We start from the raw sequence: 15,666 nt of genomic DNA, 5'->3' as shown, positions 1-15,666 counted from the left end.
CTTCATATCTCACAATTGTGACTTTATATCTCACAATTCTAACTTTACTTCTCGCAATATTGACTTTATATCTCACAATTCTGACTTTACTTCTCGCAATATTGACTTTATATCTCACAATTCTGACTTCATATCTCGCAATTCTGAATTTACATCACGCAATTCTGACTTTATATCTCACAATTCTGAATTTATATCTCACAATTCTGACTTTATATCACGCAATATTGACTTCATATCTCGCAATTCTGAATTTACATCACGCAATTCTGACTTTATATCACGCAATATTGACTTCATATCTCGCAATTCTGAATTTACATCACGCAATTCTGACTTTATATCTCAAAATTCTGAATTTATATCTCACAATTCTGACTTGTGAGATAAAGTCAGAATGACCTTTTTTTTTATTCTGTGGTGGAAACAAGCTTCCATAATAAACTTTCTCCATCATTTGAAACATATTTAAAACACAGAAAATCACTTACCAATGGGTTGCAATCCAAATCTAACAACTCCACAACACCTTATCTTTTACATTCACACAGGGAAGCAAAGAAAGAAAAAAAAACCCTGGGTCTGAGTATTTATATTAACAGAGTTCACCTTTTCATGGAAGTGAAAGAAAGGTCTGCAGTATCTGAAAGTCAATCGCACGCAGTCGGGGAACAGATGTTCAGAAGTGGAAAGGCATGTGATGGAAGTAGGAGTTATTCTTGGTTTAAAAATAGCTACTGAAAATAAAGAGAGGGATTTTGTAACAAACAGTCGGGGAGTAGATGGCACGGCACTGGGCTGTCAGGGCTATAACCCATTAATATTCTCGGGCACTAAACCTGATTTTTTTTTCTCTTATTGCATGATCATGGCATTTGAGTTATCTAGCTCCATACTGATATTGATGACGCAATAATTTCACGCAATGAAAAAGGCTTAAAATCAGCCTTACAGAAAGTCACTCAGAGCATTTTATTGAAAAGGATGCAGTCAGTCGTTTAGTACATATCCCAGAAAGTAACCATATTACAAAAGACAGAACATCAGTAAATGAGCTTTGCACAAATATAATTTGCCAATAACTGAAAAATAAAACCATTTTAAAGAGCAGTAAGAATTGTAGTATTTTTCACATGTCATTTAGAGTAAATTAGATTGAAATTTTTAAAACATACTTATGGCACCGTATAATTTCTATTTCTTCAAATATGCCTGTGAACTTTGTCAAGTGCTTTTGGCTTCATATAGACGCTAATTTTGATTGAGTTCTGAATCAATTCAAGGGAAAAGCACCAAGATAATGCCTTAATATGACGATGCAGCTGTTATCAATGAACAAAGTGACTAGAGCTGATTATGATTCATGTAGAGGAAGTGACATCACAGAGAAAGGTGTTGGATAACCCAGAGAGCGCCGTTTATGAACCCATCCGATTCTGCATCAACTTTGGACAAAGCGTGATTGTTTCCTGGGTACCACAACAATCTGTGGACACATGGACACACTCATGAGCCAATGATCAGAGAAATGATCCAGAGAGGAATGCCCGTCTGTCGCCGTACTCACCTCACTGGTACCTGCAACGCCTTCAGCGCTCTGTAGTATTCAATACCCTGCTTACTGGGAACACGCTTGTCATCTTCACCCAACATCAGAAGAACTGGGGTTTTTACCTGAGGAACAAACCACAAGCATGTGTGTTACGAGCTGAGCCGTTTATAAAATTAAAAACAAAATATAGCTGCAAGCAGCAATTATCGGAGCCAAGCACAACAGAAGCATACAAGGAAGCAGCAGCAGACCAATTTCTAAAATGAGTAAAGACATTTGGAGACTATTTTAAGCAAAAAGTTTGAAAACCCATAAATACATAGAGTTGTTTAGAGCCAATTTTATGTTTTGTTTAATTATAGCGCCACCAAGTGGCGCAGTCCCACCTCCTTTTGTGTGTGTCCTCAAAGTGCCCCCATACAGAAGCGTGTCAAATTTGGTGAAAATATCTAATTTAATTTAGGAGTTATAGACATTTGTATTTATGAGCATATAAAAAATATCCCACACCCGACGTTTGCCACTTATTATCAAAATGCTGACATTTGGCAATAAGCATGTAGTCAACCCGCTATTATTTAGATTTTCCTACGGTGGTTTCTTTTCGATCGGACTAACGGTTTTGAAGATATTTGTGAAAGTTGTTTAAACACTAAAAATCACAATGTTGAACGAACCATAAGGCGAAACCTAGCATGTTTGGTATTGTTGGACTCGGCAAGGATTCAGGAATCTAAGGATGTGACTCCCGTGAAAATAAGTCAACCAAATCCAAAGTTATAAGTATGTGAATATTTGATTTTACCAGTAGGTGGCTCAAAACTTTTCAGTCTTCTTCAGGGCATCATGCCGAAGACCCATACAGTTTTTCGTAACGATGCGCTAATGTGTTCATAAAATACAGCATTTTACTACAAAATTCAAAATGGCCGACACCAAAAATGGCCGATATGGAAAAATTGTATATTCTCAGCATGCCGCCCCGAATCTAACGAGAGATTTTCATATCTCCAAACCAGTAGGTTGCACTGTGCCGAAACGCTGCATGTAGCTTCAGGTCATGCTTGTGATGACATGTGCTAAGTTTGGTCAGAATACGATAAAGAGATATAGCCTCATGTTCATTTTGGCGGGCACTTCGTCGAATTCATTTGTGCGTTATTCGAGAACAGTTTGACGAATCAACTTGAATTCCATAACTTTTTGTCTGCATGGTCTGAAGATGCCGATTTTTGTGAAAATCTGATTAACGGCCAAGGAGGAGTTCAACGTTTTTCATTCGTTTTGTCAGAAAATTCAAATGGCAAAAAAATGTAAACCATTGATGTGGTGAAATGAAAGAAGGTTTTTGAGATAACACTTCCGCAATTTTGAATGTTCTTGAAGAAAACGACAGTTGAATCGTCCTGAGCCAAGGAATCAGAGGGAAAAGGTTTTTTGGACTTTGGAAAGTTGGTGGCGCTAGAGCAACTGAGTATTTGCTATGGTGACATTTCAGGCTGTCCTCTGTCTGGGTGCCAAATTTCATAACTTTTTCCTGCACGCGGTTCTATGGGCTGCCATAGACTCAAACACGGAAGAAAAAGAAAAATGCCAACGATTACAATAAATAATAAATATTGCATCCGCTCACCTTGCTCACGTGTTTTATGGGTGACTTGTTTAACATTTGCTCCAGAGTAGCAGGTTCAGTATGAATGTCTGTGCTATATTCATATCCAGCTTCCACCATACACCTGAACACAAACACACCCAAAACAATCAGCCGTCAGGTCAACATCACCATACATTCGTCTTATTTCAATCAAAGAAAGAAAAAATATATACATTTAGGAAAAAGAAAAGCCTACTTTTGTACATTTTTTGTATCACATTGGATCAACCACCCCCCACCCTTCAAAAAAAATATTGATGTGCTGCAAAAAATGTATTTATTTTCTCCCCATAATTTATGCTTATTTAAATAAAATAATAATTGTATTGCATCAAAGGTTCTTAGTTTTGCTCTGGCGTCTACAACAGGTTCTCATGCATCCGAGGTCAAAAAACCTTTAATTCTCTCATAATCTCCACTGCAGCATCAGCTCTTTTCTCTCAGTGTTTGAAACACTTTCATCAAGGATTCAGTCTCTCTAAACACCGCCTCTCTGAGAGCTGCTCTGCTGTGATTGGTCAGAAAGCAAATGCTCATTATCATATATCTGAATCTTAGTTCTTGACACACAGGGATACAAACAGTAACGATGGCGTGGGTTTTACCATATCAATCTCAGCATAAAACAGCGTCTTCTCCACATGAACAACACCAACCAAAATATTCCAGTCTCAGATACAACTACAGTGAGTGAGGGCGGGGCAAAGAGACTAGAGGCAGGCATTATGCTAATTAGTTACAAACCCACTGTCAGAATACCGATGACTCGTTTCAGTTCAGAATCGATTCTTTCTTTTAGGAGACAATAACTATGTATCTGCACTTTGATCTTTGCAGAGCTTTTACATTAATACACACTGCATGAAAAGTAATATCCGTGGTGTGCACTTTAATATTTCCCATCACTGAGTATGCAAAGAATTGAAGACAAACTTCAAACCGGTGTGAAATTTCTCCAGGGTGAAACAATGCATCAGTTAAATTTGATCTAAAATCGATGGTTAATGTCACATTACCAGTCTGGGATGTCTGTGCCGCCGATCATGGAGGCCAGATTCGTGACGGGATTTCGTGCCACACACGCCTTGTAAAACTCAGGATACTGTCCAATCAGATGACAAGCCAGGAATCCACCGTGAGAGCCTCCCATCACAGCGATCTTCTGCTCGTCAAAGTCACCTTGCTTCAAAACACTCTCCACCGCCAGCTGTTTAGAGTTAAACAAACAGCATATTAAATACATGTATAGACTGAAGTATAGTCACAACACATATGCCGCGATTTATTCCAGCAGGGCCTCCAACAAAAATATGGAAAATCCAACAACCAAAATAAGTGTACTAACTTGCGAACGTCATATATTTGGTTATGACCGTGGGAGCAAGAGCTCAGTGAGTATTAGTCTTTACCTGCACGTCTCTTACGTCCTGTGTGCCGATGTTTCCTGGTAAGGAGTAGATGTTATCCTGACCAAACCCAAGTGAGCCTCTGTAGTTCACTACAACAGGAAAGACACCCATCGGAAACATGACACAAAACTTCCCAAAATTATTCCAGTGATTCCTGCCGATACATCCCTAACATTTCAATACTAACCTTTGTTTTTAGGATTAAAATACCCATTTAAGCCATTTACTCACCCTCATGTCATTTGAAACGCATATGACTTTCTTTCTTCCACCAAACAATGAGAACATGTGAGTGATATGTGCTCTTTTGTTCCTGTGTAATTACTATGAGTGGGCTGAATTTATCAAGCTCCAAAACATGGATGGCAAAAGCACTATAAAGTGTGATAAAAGAGGTCCATATGGCACTATATTCCTACTCTATGAATCTTTCCCAAATTGGACACTGATACTACTCTCAAGCTAGAGTGGATGTGATTTTCACTAGGATAATGTGTGACATCAATAGACCTGATATAAAGCACACAAGTCTTAAAGTTGGCATGAAAGGGAAGTTGTGCTTGTATCATCTTCCCTATTGTGCTGTATATCTGAGTGAAACGCTTCTCAAACAATAACAAATGTAGGGCGGGGCTTGATTTTGTCCGTGGGGAACTGATTGGATGGTTGTGGTTTGCTATTGTTGGATCTCATGTGAGTGACAGGTTGCCCCGCCCTCGTCATCACAGAAGAGATGAGAGTTCATTAAAGCAACTGTTTTTTATGGAAAGCCAAATCATGAGTGTGATGGAGTGTGTATAACCGCTTCTCACCAAGGAGGACGCTGAAGCCCATCTTACACAGAACTGCTGTGGACAAAATCCACTCTGTCACCAGCACCGAATGAGGGCCGCCTGAGTGAAAATCAGCAAAGCATCGAAGTATTTCTTACATCATTTTTTTATTGTAACATATAACCGTCTCTAAAGAGCATACCATGTGGTATGACGATGAGAGGTAGTTTGCTCCCCTCCGTCGTTTCCTTTGGCTTCAGCAGAACAGCGTCAAAGTCCAAACCAGCTGATGAAGATATCAGAGAACAGAGAGCTGTTATTTTCCATGCAAAATGACACACAAATAAACTGTACAGTGCAACATATGAACACTACGGGCCCTGTTTTAGCGATCTGAAGCTCATGGCGCAGGTGCACTCAGGGTGTGTCCGAATCCACTTTTGCTAGTTTAATGGATGAAAAAATGCCCGGCACATGGTCCAAACAGTTATTCCTAGTCTCTTAATGAGTCATGGGTGTGTTTTGGGTGTAACATGCAATAAACCAATCAGAGGCTCATCCCATCCCATTCCCTTTAAAAGCCAGTTGCGCTTGCACCATGGCGGATTCACTATTTACTATTTACAAAGACTGAACGCTTCTCCAGAGAGGAATCCTTTTATTTTTAATATTTAAACATGTGTGTGTGCTGCTGCACGTCCCTGTGTGTGTAATTAGCAGAGTGTGTGTGCGTTGTGACCCCCCTATAGGCTCATGTTACTAACACACCCTTTAAATAACACAAAAAATACTGCGCTGTTGACATTAGAGCAGGTTTGTCAATGGCGCAGTTGTTTTCAGTTCCTCAAAATAGCAACGCACCAACAATGCTCCTGAACACACCTGATTTTCAGACCAGACGCCCATGGGTGAACAGATGCGCCAGTGCATTTGATATTTAAACAACATGGAGCTGGACATGAAAATGAGAACAGCGCCTGGCGTTGCATTGCACCGGGTGTGTGATAGGGCACTTAGGACTGTCCTGATTATTGATTAATCGTCTGATGGTGGTTATTCGATCTAATCGCTAATTATTTGAGATAATTGTGCAGTTTAAATTTCAAATGACATTATGCCATGCCAAAAAGGGAAATTTAAGCGCTTAAAGAAATGTTGTCAAATGCATGGTATTGTGTCGTAGGGAGAAACAGAAGAGTCATAATCTGGCACGGAGTAAAGAATAAAGAATTTAAACACTCATAAAGTACACAAAGGGCTTCCTTCATACGAAATGCAGGCTTATGGGTGACAAGAATTGAATTGCATTTATCCGTATGATCGTGACAGGCCTAGTGAACACACATACACAGCAGGACCTTGACCTTTGTTGGTACAAATGCTTGACTTTATTATCAAGCAACACTGCATCCGAAACACAAGCATTATCACACTCACAATCATGCTTGCTGGACTAAATATCAGCACATATATCAATGTCAGATCTTACGGTATTGGCTGTTGTCCTGCTCAGGTGGGGGGCTGAAGTTTAACGTCTGCCAGCTGATTTCATCCTGAGCTTGAGTCTCCTCCAGCGTGACCCACGACACCATGCTTTCTGAGCCCTTCGCTGGCAGGAAACCCACCCGCTGCAGAACAGATCATCTGAATTAACTATATTAGAAATAACTGACAACCAAAGGATACAGGAAACCACAATGTCGCCAAATATATGAGGGAAAAAAACTCTCTGAGATCCATTTAACCATTAAATGCAAACCAAACAGCAATGCTGACAAGAAAAAAAGCTGGATGCACTCTTTGCTTTATTGCTTAAATGTTTATTTATTCCTCATTTTACTATTAACTCCAGTACAAAAGAACCGGGCACACTGATATTCAGCTCCCAAAGACATTTATTTACTTGCAGCATTTCAACCAAAAGGTCTTCGTCAGGCAAAACAACAAATATACAACTAAATACAACATGTATATCAACATAATGAATGATCACACATGACCTAATTAATCAATTAATTACCCAATCATCCAATAGACCAAAGAAAAAAAAGAGGAAATACTTTATATATATACACAGTATACTGCATAACAAATAATAAAAAAACTAAATAATGAACAAATAATCTTACAAAAATTGTATTATGTGTTCATCATTATGTTTTTTTTTATTATTATTTGTTTATTATATATATATATATATATGTGTATGAAATAATAAACAAATAATACAAAAAAAGAAACCAGTGAACAAGTAATACAAATAATTGTTCAAACTAATTAAGTTAAATAATGGACAAATAGTACTGCAAAAATGTTTAATATATATATATATATATATATATATATATATATATATATATATATATATATATATATATATATATATATATATATATATATATATATATATATATATATATATTAAACATTTTTGCAGTACTATTTGTCCATTATTTAACTTAATTAGTTTGAACAATTATTTGTATTACTTGTTCACTGGTTTCTTTTTTTGTATTATTTGTTTATTATTTCATACACCAATCATGTATAACATTATGATCTCTAACAGGTGCAGTGGTTATCTCTTCATCACGGCACCTGTTAGTGGGTGGGATATATTAGGCAGTAAGTGAACATTTTGCCCTCAAAGTTGATGTGTTAGAAGCAGGAAAAATGAGCGTAAGGATTTGAGCAAATTTGACATTTTGAATTAGACTGGGTCAGAACATCTCCAAAACTGCAGCTCTTGTGGGGTGTTCCTGGTCTGCAGTGGTCAGTGTCTATCAAAAGTGGACCAAGGAAGGAACAGTGGTGAACCGGCGACAGGGTCATGGGCGGCAAAGGCTCATTAATTCACGTGGGGAGCGAAGGCTGACCCATGTGGTCCGAACAAACAGACGAGCTACTGTAACTCAAATTGCAAAGTTAATGCTGGTTCAGCTGGAAAGGTGTCAGAATAAACAGTGCATCGCAGTTTGTTGCGTATGGGGCTGCTTAGGCGCAGACCAGTCAGGGTGCCCATGCTGACCCCTGTCCACCCACGAAAGTGCCAACAGTGGGCATGTGAGCATCAGAACTGGACCACGGAGCAATGGAAGAAGGTGGCCTGGTCTGAAGAATTATGTTTTCTTTTACATCTCGTGGATGGCCGGGTGCGTGTGCATGGCTTACCTGGGGAACACATGGCACCAGGATGCACTATGGGAAGAAGGCAAGCTGGCGGAGGCAGTGTGATTCTTTGGGCAATGTTCTGCTGGGAAACCTTGGGTCCTGCCATCCATGTGGATGTTCCTTTGACACATACCACCTACCTAAGCATTGTTGCAGACCATGTCAACAACAATTTTCCAAATTTCAATCCAATCGAGCATCTGTGGGATGTGCTGAACAAACAAGTCAGATCCATGGAGGCCCCACCTCGCAACTTACAGGACTTAAAGGATATGCTGCTAACATCTTGGTGCCAGATACCACAGCACACCTTCAGGGATCTAGTGGAGTCCATGCCTCAACAGGTCAGGGCTGTTTTGGCAGCAAAAGGGGGACCAACACAATATTAGTATTATTATTAGGTCATAATGTTATGCCGGATCGGTGTATATATTCCTCTTTTTTCAATGGTCTATTGGATGATTGGGTAATTCATTAATTAAGTCATATGTGATCATTCATTATGTTGATATATAAGTTGTATTTAGGTGTATATTTGTTGTTTTGCCTGATGAAGACCTTTTAGTCGAAACATTGCAAGTTAATAAGTGTGTTTGGGAGCTGAATATCAGTCCGCCGGTTCTTTTGTACTGGAGTTAAGGTTTCTTTTTGATCAAACAGCTGCATGAGTTATTTTGGATCTGTGCATACTACTTTGAATCCTCATTTTACTATTAACAGTTATCTTAGTCAATGATCAGCCCAAACCCAAAACCACAGTTGATTTTAATGGGCGACTCAATCACGCAGCTGTCAAGAAAAAACATAGATGCTATACATCAGGATATGCTGCCAGCACTATTCCTAGTTTTCACGTGACATCACACACTGATGCATACTTGATGATGCATACTATATACAGGCAATATATGCATACTATATACACCGTGATTGACATTAACAATCAAATCTTTAGAATCAGCCGTGGGACCCTAAACTGGTTTTGGGGAAAAATCATTGGAATATGTGTATAATGTATGAATACCAGGTCAGGAGGGCGGTTTGGTGAAGAGCAGCTGACCACCATCAGATCTCTGTGAATATTCAGCAAACTCCAGCTTCCTTCCTGTGATTCTACAGCGGCGCAGAGTACAGAGAGATCAGATGCATACACTAGTGTCATATGAGAAGTCATGTGTTACATAAGACAATGACAGTAGCTCTACATACCAGAGGTTAGAGACGTGACCTCACGACTTGAAGTATCAACAACCAACAGATCCTGTAATATGCAAACACAATGTCAAATCACCTTTATTTATACTTTATACAAAGAAGCTTTACAGTGACAAACAGGAAAACCGAATCAGTGACTCAAACAGAGTTCAATTCTGCTGTAAAGTCATTGAAGAGTCCTTGTTCGGCTGAAGTGTTGATTCAGTTCAGTTCAATAAGTGTGTAAAGTTCATCAGTTATGAAATGCAAGGGCGTGGTGTTGAAGTGATTTTTCAGGATAATTGCGATACTCACATTTCAAATGAAATGCGCTGGTTTGATATTTGAAATCACACGTCATTCACACTCTACCGTTTACTGATGACCATTTCGTATATATCAGAACATGTGAGTGTGATCACATTAACGATAATGAGCAGGGCCAGGAGAATTTGTGCATCTCTTTAGCTTCATACAGATTACATTGCAGGAGAATATGTGTTTTAAATGTGAACTGTTTTATTTAAAAGTAGACATTTCAAGCTTCCTTTCATGTTTGTGTGATAAGTATTCGCTGAGTTTCAGTTCATTTTTCAGATGTGTTTCAGAAAGATTCTCGCAGGGACAGCTGAAAGCACACCCTGTTTATTTTCTTTATTTCACAAAAACAAGGTTTTGTTGTTATTGTGAGTGTACACAAATAAAAGTAGAGCGTTTATAGTTTATAATGATATCTTGCACTTATCTGTGTGGCCAAAAATGACAGAGTATTGTGAGTTGTTTCCGCTGTGATGATCAGAATGCGCTGGCGCGTTCGTCTGCCAGAGTGTTAAAGAAAACGTAGCCTAATTAGTTTCATGTTTATGTTTTACTCACCCCCCATCTCATCCAAGATGTTCATGTCTTTCTTTCTTCAGTCGAAAAGAAATACATTTTTTTGAGGAAAACATTCCAGGATTTTTCTCCACATCATAGACTTCCATGGCAAACAAAATGTTGAAGGTCCAAATCAATGGACCCTATTCCTCAGCTGGGATCGTGCAGAGCCTCTGAAGCCCTTCTTTTGAAACGGCATTGATTTGGACCTTCAACCGTTGGTCCCCATTGAAGTCCATTATGTGGAGAAAAATCCTGGAATGTTTTCCTCGTAATTCCTTTTCACCTGAAGAAAGAAAGATATGAACATCTTGGAGGAGATGGGGGTGAGCACAATATCAGGAAATTTTCATTTTGAAGTGAGCTAATCCTTTAAATAGATGAAATTAAAAAATAACATTATAGTATGTTGATTATGAAAAGTGAACAGCATAAGTAAGATAGATACATAAGATGTGCAATATGTCGGGAGACATGGAGTGGGTCAAACATGATTTTGACCACTTCATTAAGTTTAGTTTTGTAGAAAGCCTTTCTTTAAAGTATATTTAGTTTTGTAATTGTAATTTTAAATCAATGTTTCAGCCAGTTGCCTGGATTTAATAAATAAGAAGCAAACCAAGAACGTCAGGTGTGTAATGGATTGAAGTGCGTAACAAACTAAAATGTTTCCGTGGCCTGTGCATAAGGCTGAAACAATACATCTTTCTGTTTTTAATACATTTCTTGAATATATGTCTTAAGTTATGATATTTGTGGCTCTAAACCAATAGGCTATGCTATATTGTATAAAGTGGTATAAATAAACGTAACAGAGCTGGTGCAAACATATCCATATTGATATGATCAGATCAGACGCTTTCTTACTATTTTTTTCCAACAATGCCATATTTGTTGTGTGTTTTTGTTATTGAGAGAAAAGCGTGCATACAGCACATATTGACATATTCATATAAATGGCGCTCTCAGCAGTGTGGCAGCGTCAGGATGTGCATTAACAATATAATGCTGTGAAGGTATTTCAAAGTTCTTTTTACCCCAAAGCAAACCACGAACAAGAACTTAGCAGCATGTATTGGAGAGAGACGCACGCAAAGAGAACTGTTCAATTTAATATAAGAAACTGATAGGATACTGGTTTTAGTTGGTCTAAATTAAGTAGGTTAGGCACAAAAATTTGCTTATATAGGGTTCCCTTCTAGACACGAGAGCAATGTGTGTGCAGCCCAGGGGGCTCGTCTGCACTGGGGCCCGTCATTACGAAGTTACTCCACTGATCAAATGAGTACAATTCAGCTATACAGTGATGTCATCGTCCAGCTCAAATTCAGTTCATATTCAATGGTGTCAGTGCAGTCAGATCAATAATATTGCAGAATATTAAGTGTGCCCAACTAAAGGAGCTACAGAAACTGATTAACTGTTCAAGAAATCGAGATTTTTTTTTTAATAAAGGCAAAGCCAGTTCAGATCCAGATAATCACATCCCAAAATAATGCATTATTACATCCCAAAGGAGTGGGAGAAAATGAGTAGAAATGCAGTCACTTCAAAAAAAAAAAAAAAGGTCACGCAAACACGTGTCTGTCATCATTCACCAGGGCCTGAAAGTGGCTTCTGAAACGGAGGTGAATTCCCTCCTTACATGACTCCTGCATAGGGGTTTTCTCATTGAGAGGGGGTGTTGTGTTTTGGACGGTTTTAAAGACACAGTATGTAAGTTTGGCCACTAGAGGTCGCTTATTCATAACAAAGGCGTGTCTTGAGGACTTGATGTGGTGGAGCTTTTATTCTGCCGCAGACGAGCGCTTTCGCTTCTTCTGCTCATGTGAACACAGTGCTGTTTTATCATTTTACACACATTTGAGTGTGTTAAAGTTGTGTTATAATGCTACTCTCTGCGTTCGCTTGGCGCTACTATAAGACACTTGTTCACACTGAGCTAGATTCATATTAGGCATGGTAAAACATTAACCCTTTTCCACCAAGGCAGTGCTAGAGCTAGATCGGAGCCAGAGCGTAGTTTCAAATCGGTTCTTTGTGTTTCCACACCCAAAGCCCCAGCTCCGAGCCAAGAAAAGTGGTTCTTAAGTAGCACCAAAACATTGCTGGGCTAGAACAGGGCTAGAAGTAAGAACCGATTACGTCAGGCGCTGGGGGCGGGGTCAACAAGACCAACACAAACTTGAGATCTGCCATTGTTGAAATAGCAGCTAATGGAGCTAACAGCTGCTGCTCGTTTGTAATCTCCGTCTATACAAATTACGGCGAACTGCATGAATGCATTGGATTCGCTGTGTTTGCGTTGTGTTTTGATGCCGATGTAGGGTCGTAAAGCCATGTGAATCAATAGTAACGCAACGTTTGCATTGTTGATGGAAGGCTTGTTCGCAGCGGTGCTGTGCAGAGACAGATCGCCGTATGATAACGAGTCCAGTGGGAGCATATGACTCCTTATGCTTTTGATTCACTCATGCGTTTGTTTGTTTTTTTATATCATACGTGGATCGGTCTGCGCAGCGCCGATGCATCTCGAACAAGCCTGGTGTGTTTGTTTCCCGCTGCCCAGGGTTGCCAGGTTTTCACAACAAAACCCGCCCAATTGCAACTCAAAACAAGCCCAATCGCATTTCAGGGGGGCTTCCCTGGTAAAAATCACATTTGGGGGTAAAATATGTGTTTTTTTGGCATGGTTGCCTACTAAAATTAGCATTCCCGGGGCTAAATATAACATAATTGGGGTCGCTTCAACCCGCGGACATGAAAAACAGCCCGCGGCAACAGTGATGAAGTAGCCCAATTCCGCGGGAAAACCGTGGACTTGGCAACACTGCCACTGCCTCACTAGCGTTGCTGAGAAAGATGAGACGTATACAGTGACGTAAAACATGGCTCTGTTGTGGCTCTCAGCATGTGGAAAAGCAAACGGTTCTTAGAAGGCTCCTCAGTCGAACCAACTATGAACTGGGACTAGCCCTGGCTCTGAACTAGCTCTAGCACTGCCTTGGTGGAAAAGGGGTATATGGTACTCACTCTCTTTTCTGTCCATGAATGATCTAAACAGTTGCTCACCTGTCTAATAAAACACATCATATATTAAAGCGTCTTTGGGGTTTCCATGGTTTCTACAAAAAAAACGAGGGTAACGCAGGTATGATGTCATTGATAGGCGACGCGCACACACACGGTCCATGTCCTGGTTAAAAACGCTTATTTCTTTGGGTTTAAACATTCTTGGAAACATTTGGGATAATAAGTACACAAGTCGATAAAATATATAACACTGTTCTAATGGTTCTAATTTCAATCCAAAAATCTTACACATTGTGCTTTTAATGTTAAAGTAAAATCAAGTATCTCACCTAAATGTTTTTGCATTTCAATGTTTGAACACTTAAATCATTTGTATAGTGCATTTTTACAATATTATTTTAAAGGTACACTATGTAACTTTGGGGCCCTCTAGCGGTTAAAAAACTAAAACTGCATGCATTTTGCATTAGAACATTGATTTGGTTGTGCTTTGGATCTGTGTGGATGAATATGATCATCCTACTGCTCATAAAACTAGAGTTCATTACTAGAGTTACCAGTTTAGATGGAAAGGATCTCAAGATGTTACTGTAGCTTTACCCATTAATACACACGGTTTAAGCTGATATTTATGTAATCTTTATGTTGCAAGAAAAAAAGGAGGAAAAAGAAGATTACTTTGCAGGTAGAAAGTAATATGCATAAAAATAAGAATATAAATGCATAAACATACCAGAAAACAACAAAGATGGAGCTCGAGAAATGTAACGTGTGTGCTATTAGGAGATGAAAGTGATGATGATGGAGGTAAAGTAAAATTACATCGCTCCAGCGTCAGTGAAAACAGCTTCATTACATGAGAAAGTTGTCACATCACAGCGTGCCGCTCGTTTGTGGTGCAGACGCCATGTGATGCCATTTGCATGTCAAATTAACACATTTAACTGGGAATTTACAACATTATATGCACAGAACTTGCAGGAATAAAACTGCACAATCCTGCACTGGATTTTAAGTTATGATTTATCAATGTTGTTCCAAACCTGTAAGACTTATTGTCTTCTGTGGAACAAAAAGCAGATGTTTCGTCTTGGACTTTCATTGTATGAACAAAAAATACTTCTTTTTTAAAATATCTCCATTTGTTTTCAGAAGGGAAATAAAAGTGGATGCAATGAATTAAATAATCGAGAAAGATGTAATATAATACTGAGAATACTTAATTTGCAATAATTAACGTAAACAGAACCCAAAAGAGTGTGATAGTGGACTTCTGTGGATATTAAGGTTATAATGTTGTGTGTCAATTTACAATGTGTTATTTTGCCTGTTAAAAACAAAATGAAACCCATTATTTTAATGTTTTTAAGATGCATGTACGACACATAATTGTTGCAAACATTGGGCTGTCAATGAACAGTGCTGGGGAAAGTTACTTTTAAAAGTAATCCATTCAAATGTTGCATTACTCCCTAGAAATTAGCTAAATCTGCCCAGCTGAGTTCGTGGAAACGGAGATGCCTGTTATTAATGTGAGAGAGGTGTTACCGTAGATACCGTACCTTCCGGCTTCTCTGAGCGCAGGAGATTAGCACACGCTGACTGTCAGCTGACCAGCAGCGGGGGGAAAGCATTGAGCTGTAGATCCCAGTGAAACCATCTGACACACACAGACACAATATTAAACAGGCCAGAGATCTTCATTTGAATAACACGTTAACACGTACTTCATTTCTTTATCAACCAACCAATAATTAAATAATAAATAATATTTGACCATGCACATACCCTCTCTGGCTCTCTGCACCACATCAACCACAACACTCGCCTGCTTGGTGTACCAGTCATACTGCAAACACGCCACAGGTCACATCACATGATTCAAATTACTCTAACACTTTACATTAAGGTCTCATTTACGTTAAAAGGGGTCTAATGCTATGCATTCGGCCAAAATTAAAAAAAATGAGTTAAGGACATATGACGGAGTATTTCTGTGCCAAA

At 39.0% G+C, this 15,666-nt stretch overlaps 1 protein-coding gene across 1 annotated transcript in view; it reads right to left on the bottom strand.

Moving 5' to 3' along the window:
* Window positions 1–957: 957 nt before the first annotated feature.
* LOC307132275 (acylamino-acid-releasing enzyme-like) overlaps window positions 958–15,666 on the bottom strand; it is a 28,993-nt gene continuing 14,284 nt past the window's right edge. Inside the window, exons 12-23 of the mRNA XM_079826477.1 lie at window positions 15,451–15,511; window positions 15,225–15,322; window positions 9,769–9,820; window positions 9,584–9,672; window positions 6,878–7,016; window positions 5,591–5,674; window positions 5,428–5,508; window positions 4,616–4,704; window positions 4,223–4,413; window positions 3,186–3,288; window positions 1,568–1,674; window positions 958–1,486 (exon numbers count right to left, since the gene is read on the bottom strand). Of these exons, the coding sequence (XP_079682603.1) occupies window positions 1,381–1,486; window positions 1,568–1,674; window positions 3,186–3,288; window positions 4,223–4,413; window positions 4,616–4,704; window positions 5,428–5,508; window positions 5,591–5,674; window positions 6,878–7,016; window positions 9,584–9,672; window positions 9,769–9,820; window positions 15,225–15,322; window positions 15,451–15,511 (1,200 nt within the window). The 3' untranslated portion in view covers window positions 958–1,380. The remainder of the gene's footprint in view (window positions 1,487–1,567; window positions 1,675–3,185; window positions 3,289–4,222; window positions 4,414–4,615; window positions 4,705–5,427; window positions 5,509–5,590; window positions 5,675–6,877; window positions 7,017–9,583; window positions 9,673–9,768; window positions 9,821–15,224; window positions 15,323–15,450; window positions 15,512–15,666) is intronic.

The sequence above is a fragment of the Gobio gobio genome (assembly GCF_949357685.1).
Source record: "Gobio gobio genome assembly, chromosome: 10".
Lineage (NCBI taxonomy): Eukaryota > Metazoa > Chordata > Actinopteri > Cypriniformes > Gobionidae > Gobio > Gobio gobio.
The sequence above is the reverse complement of the archived record's forward strand: the minus strand, read 5'-3'. Positions and strand labels throughout refer to the sequence as shown.